The sequence below is a fragment of the Marmota monax genome, unplaced genomic scaffold (genome assembly GCF_021218885.2).
Source record: "Marmota monax isolate L192 unplaced genomic scaffold, Marmota_monax_Labrador192_F-V1.1 WCK01_AAM20220418_F8-fsc00063, whole genome shotgun sequence".
Classification (NCBI taxonomy): Eukaryota; Metazoa; Chordata; class Mammalia; order Rodentia; family Sciuridae; genus Marmota; species Marmota monax.
In genome coordinates this window covers 2,910,610-2,925,655 of record NW_026693726.1, presented here as the reverse complement: position 1 = coordinate 2,925,655, position 15,046 = coordinate 2,910,610, and the positions used below count along the sequence as shown (strand labels likewise).

Genomic DNA, 15,046 nt, shown 5'->3' with positions numbered 1-15,046 from the left:
TTCAAGGCCAGCCTCAGCAACTTAGTGAGGCCCTGTATTTAAAAAAAAAAAAAAAGTGCTGGGGATATCATTCGTGGTAAAGCCCTTTGGATTCAATTCCTATTGCCAAATAAATATGTAAATAAAGTTGTGCAGTGAGTGGATGGGCCAGTGCGTGAATGAGAAAAAGTCATGGGATTGCCACCAAAACACACAGGTCCTACTTCCCCAGGGTCTTCTGTTTCTATACAGTTGTTCCTCAGTATCCATGGATATTTAGTTCCAGGGACTCAAGAGTATACCCAAAGCAGCAGATGCTTGAGTCCCTTAAGTAAAATGGCACAGTACTTGCATATAACCTATGTATATCCTCCCATATACTAATTTTGTGTGTGTGCATGTGTGGTGCTGAGGGTTAAACCTAGGAATTTGTGCATGCTAAACACACTCTCTATGCTGAGCTACTGCCCCATCATAAACTTTAAATCATATGTCAGTGCTATGAAAATAATTGTATGCTATTCTAATAGTTTAGGGAATAATGGCAAGAACAAGTCTGTACATGTTCAGAACAGAGGCAATTCCCTGCCCCCCCCCCCCATACTTTCAGTCCCGGTTGGTTGAATGTGCAGATGCATAGTCTTTGGCTATGGAGGCTGACTATACTGAGCCTTGCAACTGAGATGCTCAACAATCCTCCCACCTTTTGTTTTAGAAACTCCCAAGAAGGGCAGACACAAGCTGCTGTTGGCTCACAAGATGCCAAAGTCATCATCATCCTGAGCAAAGTGGCATGAGGGCACTAGATGCCAAAAATGTTCGCTGATTTTAGCTGACTCCTTTCTGCCACCAGATGGCAGACTTCAATTCTTTCTTAGATTTTTCTTAATGAGGAGTCCCTTTTTTTTATATTACTAGAGCAATCCAACTCTTGCGCCAAGAGTTGTAGGTGTAGTTCTTGTCTCCTATGGTTTGGTGCCTAATCTCTCCAGTACGACAATTGTCTACACCTAGAGTAATCTCTACAGTCCCAGCGTATGAGACTTTTTCTTGCAAAAAGTTTATTTTCCAAATTAAGCATGTCATGCTTTCTAAATGTGGCTGTTGCATTTCTAAAACCCACAGACCGAATTAAGAAAAGCAAGTGAAAGAATGTGTCCAGATCCTTCCCTGTGTCTCTCAGACCCGATAATCAGAAATAAAACATCTAAAGGATTTTAGCTTTCCAATACACTTTCATTTCTGTTCTTTGACACATAATTGTGAAGAATAAATTTACCACTAAGTCCTTGTAGCTTCTCACAAGTCAAAATATAAAACCTTCAGGATATGTCTCTTTAGTTCAAACCATATGATCTAATTTGTCCTGCATATGTCATTACAAAACTTCAAAGGAGCTGGATGTGGTGGCACATACCTGTAATCCCAGTGGCTCAGGAGGCTGAGGCAGGAGGACTGTAAATTCAAGGTCAGCCTCAGCAACTTAGTGAGGCCCTAAGCAAGTTAGCAAGACCCTGTCTCCCCAAAAAGGGGGGGTTTCTCCGTGGTTAAGCACCCCTAGGTTTAAACCCTAGTACCAAAAAAAAAATTAAAAAAAAATAATGCTTCAAAAGTTTGGCACTTAATGTATAGCTCAGGTTAGGAAGTAGAAGGGAAATAAATATATGACTATAGTTTCTAAATAGAATCCTTAGAAAAAGTTCTATAATTATACAAGTAAAAGTTGACAATTATGCACTTCTAGCTGGGCACAGTGGTACATTATGAGGCAGGAGGATCATAAATTTGAGGTCAGCCTGGGCAACTTAACAAAAACTTCTCTAAAAGAAAAAAAAAAAGGCTGGGGATATAGCTCTGTGGTAAAAGAACCCCAGAGTTCAATCCCCAGTATTGAAAAAAAAATTATGCACTTCTATATCCAGTCACAACACAATGCTAAGTCACTTTTCATACACTGATTCATTTCATTCTTACAACCACGCTTAGAGAGGTATCCTATTATTTCCGCATTTCACAGACAAGAAAACTGTAATACAGAGAGGTTAAGAAATGTGTTCAAAGCTCATGTCTAAACATGGCAGAGCCAGGCAAGGTCTCCCAAGCATACTTTTTTAAAAAAAATTTATTTTGAGGCAGGACCTCACTAAGTTGCTGAGGCTAGCCCTCAATTTGTAACCCTCCTGCCTCAGCCTCCCAAGTAGCTGGGATTACAGACATGCCCCACTGCACCTGGCCCCAAAACATACTCTATGATAATGCAGATTATAGAATTCTGCTGTTCTATGTGGCATGTTTCCTCCGAAGTGTTTAAATTCTGCTCTATTTTCTCCTTCTGTCCCTAATCATCACCCTCAGGGTCAAATATTTAAGAAATAAAAGGGGAAAACTGTGGCCCATTATACTCTGTCATGCAAGAGGTGTGGGAGAAGGACAGCAGTGGGCAGAGATTCACACTGCAGTACGGTGGCCCCTGGTGTAGCCTGCTGCTTAACGGTGTAATTTCACACCATACGTTCTCATTCTTCACAGAAATGTTGCAAAGAGGTGATACACCAACCTGATTACTCAGAAAACAGGCTCACAGAGGTTACCTGAAGGGAAAAATTACTAAGTAAAGGCCCCAACAGAGAAGGTGTCTTCTGCTTGTTAAGAATGACTATCCACAGTCATTTTCTGTGCTCTGTGCTCTTGGTCTGTGGTTATGGCACATCAGAAAAGAAGGCCACTTACCCAGGGCCTTGCCTCTCCCTCCCAACACCCCCCCCCCCCCCCCCCGCCGCCCCAGAGCTTGGATGCTTGGATGGTGGCACATTCCACCAAGGACACCCTTCCCCCCACTAGTCTTCCATAAACAGACCAGCAGCCTGGTGGCCTGGAGCTCTCCAAACCAGAACCACTTTTTAATATGCCCCACAGAGTTCGCTTTCATTATAGAAATTCTTTTTGCCTTCAGTCCCACTTCTGCTGATGCAGGGAAGCATGGAGCTAGGTGCCCCAGGACAAAGCTTCTCCATAAATGTTAGTTCCCCTTCCTTTCCCTTTTCTGGCAACAACATTCAAATGTAATAGATTCTTTGTGCCCAGGCCATTTGCCAACTTTCCTGGCAATCTGGGAGCCTACCATCGTTGGCTTTTACAACAACTTCCACCTTTGAAAGCCTGGCACGGCACATATTTCCTTTGAACATGAAAGTCCATTAAATTTGCCTTGGGAATTTTGTAAGCTCTCTGACATAATAGAGTACCACAAAAGCTGGCTTAGAAACACTCGTCTGTAGATACAGCGCAAGAGGACAACATGGGAATTTCACAATGGCACCACCCTACCACCCTGGAAGGGCACAGTTTAGAATAATACAGCTTGATCAGCTTTTAGGAGGAGAAATGCATACAAATGTCTATAATGGGCAACCAGTTCAACAGTTCAGCTTTTTCTATGTGTTTTTAATGATAAAATATAATCATATTCATTAAAGGTAACAGGAAAAAATGTAACATCTGCTCAACCATTAACAAGAGAGGCTCAGCGATGGTGTTTTGTTCCCTGGCTTCCTGGGGCATTTAGATTTCTACTTAGTTTCTAGAAGCTATAATCACAATATTTGCATTAATGATAACAGTTAACAGGCCTGGGGCTGTAGCTCAGTGGCACAGCACTTGCCTTGCAAGTGAGAGGTACTGGGTTCGATCCTTAGCACCACATAAAAATAAATAAATAAAGATATTGTACCAACTATAACTAAAAAAAAAATATTAAAAAAAAATGACAGTTAACAACAAACAATATGGGGGGGGGGCGTGTCCCACAGGACTAGATCTGTGAGACCCAGGTTTAAGTTCTGTTGCATTTTGCTACAGCTGTCATCTCCCAGAACTCCAAAGCCCTTTTGTACAAAGGATAATGACCCTGTTCTACTTCCCTGTGCCAAACATGATAATGTCCCCACAAAGATGTCCATGACCCAATCGCCAGAACCTATGATCATGTTATGTTACACAGCAAAGAATTAAAGTTACTGATGGAACTGAAGTTGCTACTCAGTTGGACTCTAAAATGGGAAGGTTCTCCAGGATGATGTGGGCATGTCCAATGTAATCGCCGGGGGCTTTAAAGAGGTCCAGCCGTGAGCCAGGCAGGCTGGCACACAGCTGTCATCCCAGCAAGTAGGAAGGCTGAGGCAGCCTGGTTAATTTAGTGAGACCTGTCTCAAAATGAAATTTTTAAAAAGGCTGGGGATGTATCTCAGTGGTTGAGCACTTGCTTAGCATGTACAAGGTCCCCAGGTTCAATCCCCAGTACTGCAAAAAAAGAAAGAGAAATCCAGAGGAGATGTAATTACAAGAGAAAGGCAGAGAGAGATGCAGTGTTGCTGGCTATGAAGATGGAAGAGAAAAGGAATGTGGACAGCCTGAAAACGGAAAATGCAAGGCAACAGATTCTCCCCTGGAGCCTTCAGAAAGGAATGCAGCCCTGCCAACACCCTGACTTGAGTCCAGTGAGGTCCACGTCAGACTCCCAACCTTCAGAACTGCAAGACAATAAATTTGTGTACTATAGACCTCAGTGATATTCTCTATAATCTGCTTTCCTAAGAGCGAATTTCTCCCTCCCTCTCTCTTTGTTACAGGGGGGACTGAACCCAGAGGCCATTAACCACTGAACCCCATCCCATCCCCAGCCTTTTTTATATATTTTATTTTGAGACAGGGTATCCCTGAGTTGCTTAGGGTCTCAGTTGCTGAAGGCTGGCTTTGAATTTGCAATCCTCCTGCCTCAGCCTCCCAAGCCACCGAGATTACAGGCATCCACCACTGCGCCTAGATCTCTCTCTCTCTCTCTCTCTCTCTCTCTCTCTCTCTCTCTCTCTCTCTTTTATTTAGAGCTTTATAGTTACACATAGCAGTTGGGTTCATTTTGATGAATTCATACATCCATAGAATTAGTTCATGGTCTCCCACTTTTCCCTCCAGTCTTCCCTCCCCTCCCCCATTCTCCCTCTGCTACTAGACTTCCTTTCTCTCCTCTACTTATTTATATTTGATTGGTTCTTTTTATTTATGCATAAAGGTGAAATTCCTGTGGTTTATTTATATACACACACAACATGATCTTTTAAGAATTCATTGGGTATTGCCTCCCCTTACCATCCCTCCACTCTGCCTCTTGATCTCCTTCCACACTGCTGATTTTCCCTTTATCTTATCCTTCTCTCCCTCTTTCCTTTATTTTACTCTAGCTTCTGTGGATGAGAGAAACATTCTACCTTTGAGTTTCTGAGTCTGGCTTCTTTCACTAATGTACTCTCCATTTCCAGCCATTTACCAGCAAATGTCATAATTTCATTCTTCTTTATGGCTGAGTAGAACTCCATTGTCTCAAATCTCTTAATTTTAGCATACTTTGCCATTTGGGTAGGCTGAGCATTTCCCAATTCATCAAATCCTGATTCTATTAGGACTAAATTTTTTTTTCCCTCATCAATTTAACTCTTTTCTCTCCTGTTTCACTAGAAGTGGCAACAAGAAACCAGGCTTCAACATTGCTTGAAGCTTCCCTTAGCTAAATATTTAAGTCCAGTTCATGATTTCCAAGTTCTACTTTCCACAAAACTGCAGGGTACAACCTGGTCTGCTTTGATCTCCTGCATATTAAGGATTCCCTTTCATCCATGAAAAGTCAAGGAAATAGATTCCCACTAGAGCCTTTGGGAAGGAATTATATATATGGCCTTGCTGACTCCTTGATTTTAATCCAGGTAGACCTGTGTTCAAATTCTATCCCAAAGAACAGTAAAATAATAAATGTATGCAGTTTAGGTCACTGCCACTGGAAGATAATAGATTTGTATTGTTTTAAGCCACTAAGTTTGTGGTGCTTTGTTACAGCAGTCATAGAAAACCAATACACTCCCTGTGAGACTACAATGAAGACTGACTCAATAATGTCTATCAAAGCTCTCTGTCATACTATTCTGGTTTGGACATGAGGTGTCCCCCAAAAGCTCCTGTGTAAGACAATGCAGGAATGCTCAAAGATGACATAATTATGGGAGCTGTAAACTAATCAATGGATTAATCCATTTGATGGATTAGTAATGTGAAGGGATTAATGGGTGGTAACTGCAGGCAAGTAGGGCATGTCTGGAAGAAGTAGATCACTGGGGTTGTGCCCCTGGGAATTATATTATCCCTGGCTCCTTGCACTAAGGCTCTCTCTGCTTCCTGGTTGCCACATTGCCTGACATGCTTTCCTCTGCCACTCCCTTGCACCACCATGCTTTGCTTCATCTTGGGCTCAGAGCAATGGAATTGGCTGACCATGGATTGAATCTCTAAAACTGTAAGCCAAAATAAACTTTTCCTCCTCTAAATTGTTCTCATTGAATATATTGGACACAGGGATGCAAAGCTAACACACATGCAAATGGGAGGGATTAGTATGCCATCCTGTGTGCACAGGAAGTCTAGTGGAGGATGGAGGACTGTAGTAACAGGTACACAGGTGACTGTGCAAGAGTACTGAGAGCCCCCAGACAAGGTGGGCACTCTTCTCCATGCTCCCACACCAACCTGTGTATCTTTCTACCATAGTGCTCATCGCCCTGAATTATAATGAGCTGTGATCTATTTGTTTAACAAGTGTTGATCTCCAAAAACTAGCACAGCACTGACATGTAGTAGGTGCTCAGTGAGTGTTAAATGAGTAGAAACACATAAGTAAATGCTCAGGAGCTGGGGTGAAACAGGGCCACAAGCTCCCAAATAACCCATCAGATGGGATGATCACTTTACTCTCATTTTCTCTCTCATTTTCCCCTCGTTGTCTATCGTTTTCTGAAGCATATTCCATGAATACTAGTGATTTCAGTGAGTTGCCCCTTGTGGGGAAGGTTCATCAAATCAAATAAAGTGGGAAAACTGCATATCCTATCTCCCTCTTGTAAAGAGATCGTGCACATATCATAAATTTTGAACAGTCCTTTGGTAGAGGAAAAAAAAATTCCTAAAAAAAGAAAAAGAAAATAAATTGTCCTTTTTTACATACTAATTATGAAAGAAGATGAACTTTGGGCACTTTTGCCAAGTATCCATGCTTGGGCTCCAGAAGTGGTTCTCCAACTCCAATAAGCATCAGACCCCACCCCCACCCAGGCCTAGTTACAACTCAGAGTGCTGGGCTCATCCCCGGGGGTCTGATCTTATGGGTCTGGGGGAGTGGTGGTGGGGTGTCCAGGAACTTGCATTTCTAACAATGTAATTCCCAAGTAATGCCAACGCTGCTGCTCCAGAATCACAGCAACAGAGGGAACATGGCCAAGACACTGCCAGTGGGCAGGGGAACCCTGAAGACTGAAGTCAGGGCTGAAAATGTGCAGATTCCTCCTTCCAAACCAGGAGATGATTATTTTATGTTTAGAAAAGGAGACTAAGTACAGATAACTCCTGCTAGTGTCAAACCAAAGTCACAGACAGCTTCTAGGGGTGAGACTGTTTGTCCTGTATAGTCCTCTTAGTGGAGTGTGATCAGAAGTAGTGATAAGAGTAATTTGTGAAGACAGGACATTTGGGGCAGGGCAAGCAACTTAGAACACAGAAGTGGACATCTCTAGGCAGGGAAGAGACCCCCAGGGGCTGTGCATGGGCCAGATTTGCCCAGAGCAACACCAGCCCCAGGGCTGATGACATGCTCCTGGTGCCCTGGACCCATGTTCCACAGCATCCTATTCTTTTTATTTATTTGTGCATGTGCACGTGTGTGTGCATGTACATATGTGTGTGCACATGTGAGCACATGCTGGGCAAGTGTTCTACCCACAGAGCTATACCTTCAGCCTTAGTTAGTTAGCACCTTTTTTTTTTCTTTTTTTGAGCGTGCCTCTCTAAATTGTTGAGGCTGGCCAAACTTGCAATCCTCTTGCCCCAGCCTCCAGAGTCACTGGGATTACAGGGCGTGCACCACGGTGCTCAGCTCTTACTAGCATCCTCTTCTTGAACTTCCTGCCTCATTGTCCTTTTGTAAGAGACCCAAGGTTGGGAAGAAGCAATAGCTTATGGTAGCACCAAGGTCTAATGTGCTAAAGAAACACCTTCCAGCAGCCATACACCACAAAAGAGTAGAAAGTCCACTTTTCCTGACTCTAGGTTCTAAGAGTCATACAGAGACTTCCTCTCTGAACCTGTCCCTTAGTGTCTCTGCAGAGTGCCTGGATTGAATGTGACTGTGTTCTACAGTTTACCTGTGAGCAAACACTCTGGAAGCACTACCTTACTTCTCCATGAGTTTAATGGGACTGCCCCATGGATGCGAGGCCTCCCCCCCAGGCTCACCACTACACAGTGATACTTCCCAACCAATTCTGGTTCGTTTTTTGTTTGTTTTTTCTATTTTCCCACCACAGTTCTGATTACAGTAGTTCTCCAGGGCTCTTAAACAAAAGATCAGAACTTAAATATAGCCCTTTCTATGCTCCCCATAGGCAGGCCTTTCTTGGCTTCTCATATGAGCCTCATGCTTCCCCAGTGTTATAAAAATGAGCCACAACAGCCCTGTGTTGGTTATTTCCTCACCACAGGCTGAGATCCTGTAGCTGAGAAGCCTGGAATAAACTCAAATTTTTACACATCCATCCAGTTTTTTTAAAAAATTGCCAAACAAGCAGATTTTTAGCCATTTAGGACCTGCCTGCTTTGCATACCTGTGTCATTATACCCAACATTTACTGGCCATTGATAAGACAGAGCCCAAGCTGACATTGCCCTTTGGAGTTTTATCCTGAGACTCCTTGCTGGGGTCCTGAGAAACATCACCTAGACACGCAAACCTCTGTCCAGTCACCACCCCACCTTGGGAGTTCCTGTGCCCTTCCCTTCTGGATGGTACCCTTCCCCTCCCTCCACCCACCATAGCCTTAACAGACTCAGGCTGTGGGACTTCCTTTCTCATGCCACCCTGTCCAAGCATGTTACTGCCTGTCATGGTCATATCTTTGCCCTTGATTAGCTCCCAGATCCCTCAAACCCCCTCCGTCCAGCCATCAGCTTTAACCATGTTGGTCTGTTGCCCACGCAGCTCTATGTTCTCAGCTCCATCTTCAGGGAGCTGCCGGCCCGCCAAGACCAAGGGGGATCACCTTATTACACTTAACTCAGCTTTAAGTACCACTCAACTCACTTGCTTGCTGTCAGTTACACCTATTACCACAACTGTGTATTTCTGAGATTAATTTTCTGGGTCATTTGATAAGGTGCTCCCTCCTACTAGACAGTGATCTGAAGGACAGCAACCTCCACATTAATTTTCCTCACAACCCTGACCCTGGCACCCAGTCCACACTTGGCATCAAGCAGACCCCTAAGAAAGAAATATAGGAGCTGGGAATGGTGGCGCATGCCTGTAATCCCAGCAGCTAGGGAGGCTGAGGCAATGCAACTGCAGATTCAAAGACAGCCTCAGCAATGTAGCAAGGCTGCAAGCAACCTAGTGAGACCCTGTCTCAAAATAAAAAAATAAAAACGCCAGGGACATAGCTCAGTAGATAAGCTATAGGAGCCAGTTGTCATGGCACATGCCTGTAATCCCAGCAACTCAGAGGCTGAGGCAGGAGGAGTGCAAGTTTGAGACCAGACTCAGCAATTTAGTGAGGCCCTAAGTAACTTATGAGACCCTGTCTCAAAACATAAAATAAAAAGGGTTGGGGTGTGTCTCAGTGGTTAAGTTCCCCTGGGTTAAATCCTGGTACCAAAAAACAAAAACAAACAAACAAACAAAAAAAAACCCACCACCAACAACAAAAAATAAAGGCACAAAACAGCTTGAGAAGTTATATTGACACAAAATTTTCCAAATTTCTATGAAACAGATACGGTCTTTACTATCCTGAGAAGTCAGTGTTTTGTCATATTGGGTTCAATCCATATCAACACACAGGCATTTTCATTGAATTCTTTGTGAGACTCATGGGGATCCTAGCTTATTAGTGAGCCAGCTCCCAGACCCTCCATTGCTACTCCACAACTATAGTGATCTTTTTAAATCACCAAACCTAGGCAAGTCCGCTTAAGAGCAGAAGAAGGTGTTTTAAGAGAATCGTTGTATTGCTGTTTAGAAACATCATTTTTCTATTGTTCTTACATTTTTGAATGTGCAAATAAACTTTTAATTTAATGCCTGTTGAATAAGGACTCAGGGTGGAGGTGAAATAGTTATCCTAGCTGGTCACTTGAACATGAAATATCATCCTATCATTTCACTGGATGTGAAATATCATCATCCTATCTAAAGTTCTCTATCACGGTGGGGCACAGTGCCAAACACCTGTAGTCTGTGACCTCTGCCACTCAGGAGGCTGAGGCAGGAGGATCTCACTTTCCAGGCCAACCTGGACAAGTTCTCAGGCCTTGTTTTAAAAATAAAAATAAAAAGGGGCAGGGTGGCCTGAGGATGTAGGTTAGTACTAGAGTGCCCTTGGTTCAATCCCTGGTACCGCAAAATAATTCAATTAATCAAAAAGTTTTCTATCACCTGTTTGATTCACTAAAAACCATGTGAATGCAAAGGCTGACATGTGGCTCACAGGTAGAGCACCTGCCTAGCAAATGTGAGGCCTGGGGCTTGATCCTGGGTGCACAGGTATGCACAGGCCAACCCCCCCCCACACACACACCCCTACACACACACACACACACACACGCAAGGTCACGTGCGTGTTTTATTTTATTGCTGAGTCTGTGTACAATGAGAATGGACCATGGAATTAAAAACACACAGAGGACAGCGAGGGAAAGAGAGTCATTTGTACAGCTGGCCATTCATTCCTCCTCAAGCACTTCCTGAGCTTCCTATCTACTTTGGGCAGACCGGCCCAACCCACTCGCTCCCCGCAGTGTGTGCAACTCTCCCTGCACAGCCATGGCCTTTCATGGAAGGTAGGGCCAAGAAGTCATCGAAGGTCACAAGGGCTGCAACCATGCAATCATCCCTACCGAAGGCGTGCGCGCAGTCCTGGCCCTGCCGCGTGGCGTACTCCAGGCAGCCGGCTCTCTCCTCCAGGGGCGGGCAGGGCGCCCCTCCGTTCTGGGGCTCCTGCCGCACCGAGCGCCTGCGCACGCGGATGGTCGGCTTGCACTGGTCCGCGCAGCCACTCCAGGGGCTCCACTCCCCGACGAAGCATGGGCGAGCTGGAAGACAGCACAACGGGACGCGCCCCTGAGTAAACCCAGCCCCCTGCAGGGCTGCTCCGGACAACACCAACAGTCGAGTTTAGCCCAATTTCACCTTGACCGGGGCCTGGGTATCAGGAGGAAGACGCAGAGCATCGCCTCCGCCCCGCGCTGATGGGGAACTGATAATAGAGAGGTGGACGGGGGAGGCCCCCGGATCCTGAAGGTGTGTCTGAGCCAGAGACAGGCTGCCAGGTAAATTCCTTCAGGGAACTTCCTCATACTGCTAGGGTTAGAAAAGATCTTTGCTTTTGTTTTGTTTTTAATATTAACTTTATGTGCCCCTGCCTGTAACATTTTCGCCTTTTCAGATCATTTCACTTGTACATATTTATAAGGTGCAGTATGATATCTCAGTGATGTATTAGATAAGGTGTAATGATCAGATCTGGGTAATTGGCAGATACATCACCTGACACATTTGTCATTTCTTTGTGTTGGGAACATTCATAATCCTCTCGACTACCTCCATTGAAATATGTGATTAATTGCTGCCAACCTTAGTTGCCCTATTATGTGCTACAGAACATTAAAAATTATTTCTCCTAACTGCACCCCTGTACCCAGTAGCGGTCCTTTCCCCACTCCCCACATTCCTCCACCCGGGACATTTTAGTATAACAATAAAACATATTCGTTTTAGAAAACATGCGGCTGGGTAATAAAAATGAGAGGTACTTTACTTACCAATAATCTGAATACTTAGCCATGTCAATTCTTCTCTGCAAATGTGTCTCCATAAGATACAAGGCTTAGGGCCACACACAGGGACCTCTATAATTTAAGACTTCTCCCACTTTCTCAGATGGCACCCCACCTCCCCCAATAGCTCACAGACTCTTATGTGAGAGCTGGAGTTTGGAGATGAGCAACCAAGACCCAGAGAAATAGAGTATTCACAGTTGTTCACAGAGAGGTTCAGTCAGTCTTGACTTAGCCCTAAAGGCTAGTTCTTTCCATTAGTTGTGTTTCACAAGCATTTGGTAGAATTCAAGGCCCTGCTGGCCTATAGCAGCCAGCCATGTGCTAGGCTGTTCCCTGGAGTCCAATGACATGTTTTAGAATTCACCTAAATAGACAAATCAAACCAGTCTCTTTTATTTTGTTCTCAAGTTCACTAACCAAATCTGAAAACAGAATTTAAAATTCCAATTTCCTCTCCATGACTTTAAAATCAATTGGTTTCACATTTAACTTTCCCATTGAAAATTCTAATGAGTCTTTTTAAAAGACAGCAATGAGTTTTTAAATTGAGTTATTTCAGGACTTGAAATATAAGAAAAAAGAAAAAGACAGATGTGCCCTGAAGTAGATGCCAAATCTCTCCACAAAGTGAAACCCATTTTCCCTACCACTGTTATATTTCAAGTTCATAGTATTTCCTACAGGAAATCACTCTGACTTCTTTGAAACCTTAATTTGGACTTCTAGCAGTTCATATGTGAAAACTTATTTTGCCTTTCAACAGATTAGTTTAAGGTTCATAGTTGGGGAGGACATATTTGTCAACACATATTTACCCCTGATGTGAAAGAAGTTCTCCCAACATAAACATCTGTTAGTAATTCAAATGTTTTAATGCTATTTTAAAACATAATTTCATTATCATCTAAAAACTCATAGATAGCTGGGCATGGTGGCACACACCTATAATCCCAGCCACTTGGGAAGCTGAAACAGGAGGATGGAAAGTTCCAGTCCAGACTAAGAAACTTAGACTTTGTTTCAAAACAAAAAGGGCTGGGCATAGAGCTCAGTGGTAAAGTGCCCCTGGGTTCAAACCCCAGTAACTAAATACATAAATACATACCCATAGATATCAAGACAACTATCTACAGAAGCAAGAATGAGCCATATTAGTATTCATCCCCAATATCCACCATGTATCTACATCCTTAGGAAAATCACTAACAAGTCACTTCCCTGCTGTGGTCATCTTTTGTTGACCCCACCCTTTTAATTTTCATGACACCATTTCATTGAACCATTGGAAAAGAAGACATTTAAAGAGACCCCTAGGCTGGGTACTGATTGAGAAGGACATTTTTTGTCTTTACCTCACCACTGCTGTGCTCCAGCTTCCTCCCTAAGTCTAGGTAGTCCTGCCCTGATGTCCTGATATGTTGGACATGAGGATAAACAACACAACAACATTATCTATCTATCTATCTATCTATCTATCTATCTATCTATCTATCTATTTTTTTATAATGGGGATCTGGGAGTTGAACTCATGGGTGCTTTGCCACCGAACTACATCGTCAGCCCTTTTTATTTTTTATTTTGAGACAGGGTCTTTCTAAGTTGCTTAGGACCTCCCTAAATTGCTGAGGCTGGCTTCTAATGTGTAATCCTCCTGTCTCAACTTCTGGAGTCGCTGGGATTATAGGTGTATAATGCCATCACACCTGGTATTATATATGTATTTTTAAAATGCATTTATTTCAAATATTAATATTTGGCATCACTATAAAATAAAGTTTTGCCACAGCCTTAACTCAGAATTTAGTAATATGGCCTTGACTTAGTCTCTAGCCATTTGGCAAAAGATGATAGTGAGGTGAGGAGTCTGACTGAATTTAGCCTCTTAGGATTTCAACATTTGTGTCTCATGTCCAATATTTATTTATTTTATTTGGTTTGGTCCCAGAATTGAAGCCCTCAAAAAACACGGAATCATTGCATCATTGTAACAATTCCTGTTGATTAAGGTTCTTCCTTGGCATAATGCTATTTCCTATTTTTCCAATTTATCTCTTTAAAAGCCCCATTAAAGCAGGGAACTGTGGCTCAAGTCCCAGCTACTTGAGAGGCTGAGGTAGGAGGATCACTTGAGCTCAGGAGTTTGAGACTAATCTGGGCAACATAGGGATACGCAATCTCAAAAAATTAAAATAAAAGCCCATAAAGACAATCAGAAAGTTCTAGGGTCCAAGACAACAACATCGCAATGGTTTCATTGTAAAACAAAATGGGGGAAAATTCACACAGAATCAAAGAAATAAAAACGTATTGCACAAAATATTTTTTTGCGTTGTAATGTTATCTCAGGTACTTATTTCTCTTCTACACCAAATCTTCTATCCGTGATTCACTTGTGAACTTTTGATTATTTGGACTGCAAGCTTTGGTAGGTCACAAGAGGTCTTCAGTCACAGAGGTTAGGGGCTAGGAAGGAATTTCTGACTGATTTATTACCACAAGTCATATATTACGGCTTTATGACACACATTTCCTTTTGAACTGTCCCATTAGTATTTTTGTCCCTTTCCCACTAAAGCTTATCTAAATCACATCTATTTAGAGCATATCAGAATGTTTTTTTCTTAAAATCTGACTTTCTCAATCTTCACATTTAGTTTCACCTGCTATCAATGGAATCTGTCAGGCTGTGTAACCTAGTGTTATGACTCAGGCCTTTGACTCAGGAAGGAAACCTGGTGTTAATGGGTGCCAGAAAGCTCAGTGACTTTCTTTTCTTCTTTGTTTAAACTTAACCTAATGTTCAGGTTTCCCCAGAAGCAGCCCATAAAATATGGATTTGAATGCAAGTAATTTATCTGGGGCCTGTGACCCCACAGAATGCTATAAGGGAGTGGAGAACAGAAATAGAACAATCTTACTTGCTACTATAGTCTTAGTGGGCTTCTCTGGCTCCTAGCTCTTTGGACAGTGAGATGATAGACAGATCCAGGGTGTAAGGAATGATAGAGTCCTTCTCTCTCAACTTTTTCTTTTTTGGTATAGGGGATTGAACCCAGCACCTTATGCATGCTAGGCAAATGCTCTGCCACTGAGTTACATCCCTGGGTCCCTGGCCCTTTTTATTTTAAGACAGGATCTAAGT

At 43.0% G+C, this 15,046-nt stretch overlaps 1 protein-coding gene across 1 annotated transcript in view; it reads right to left on the bottom strand.

Annotated features, from left to right (window-relative positions):
• Positions 1-15,046, bottom strand: part of Sbspon (somatomedin B and thrombospondin type 1 domain containing) — a 43,458-nt gene that overhangs the window by 12,143 nt on the left and 16,269 nt on the right. The window contains exon 2 of the mRNA XM_046460527.2: positions 10,963-11,157. Coding sequence (XP_046316483.1) covers positions 10,963-11,157 — 195 coding nt within the window. The remainder of the gene's footprint in view (positions 1-10,962; positions 11,158-15,046) is intronic.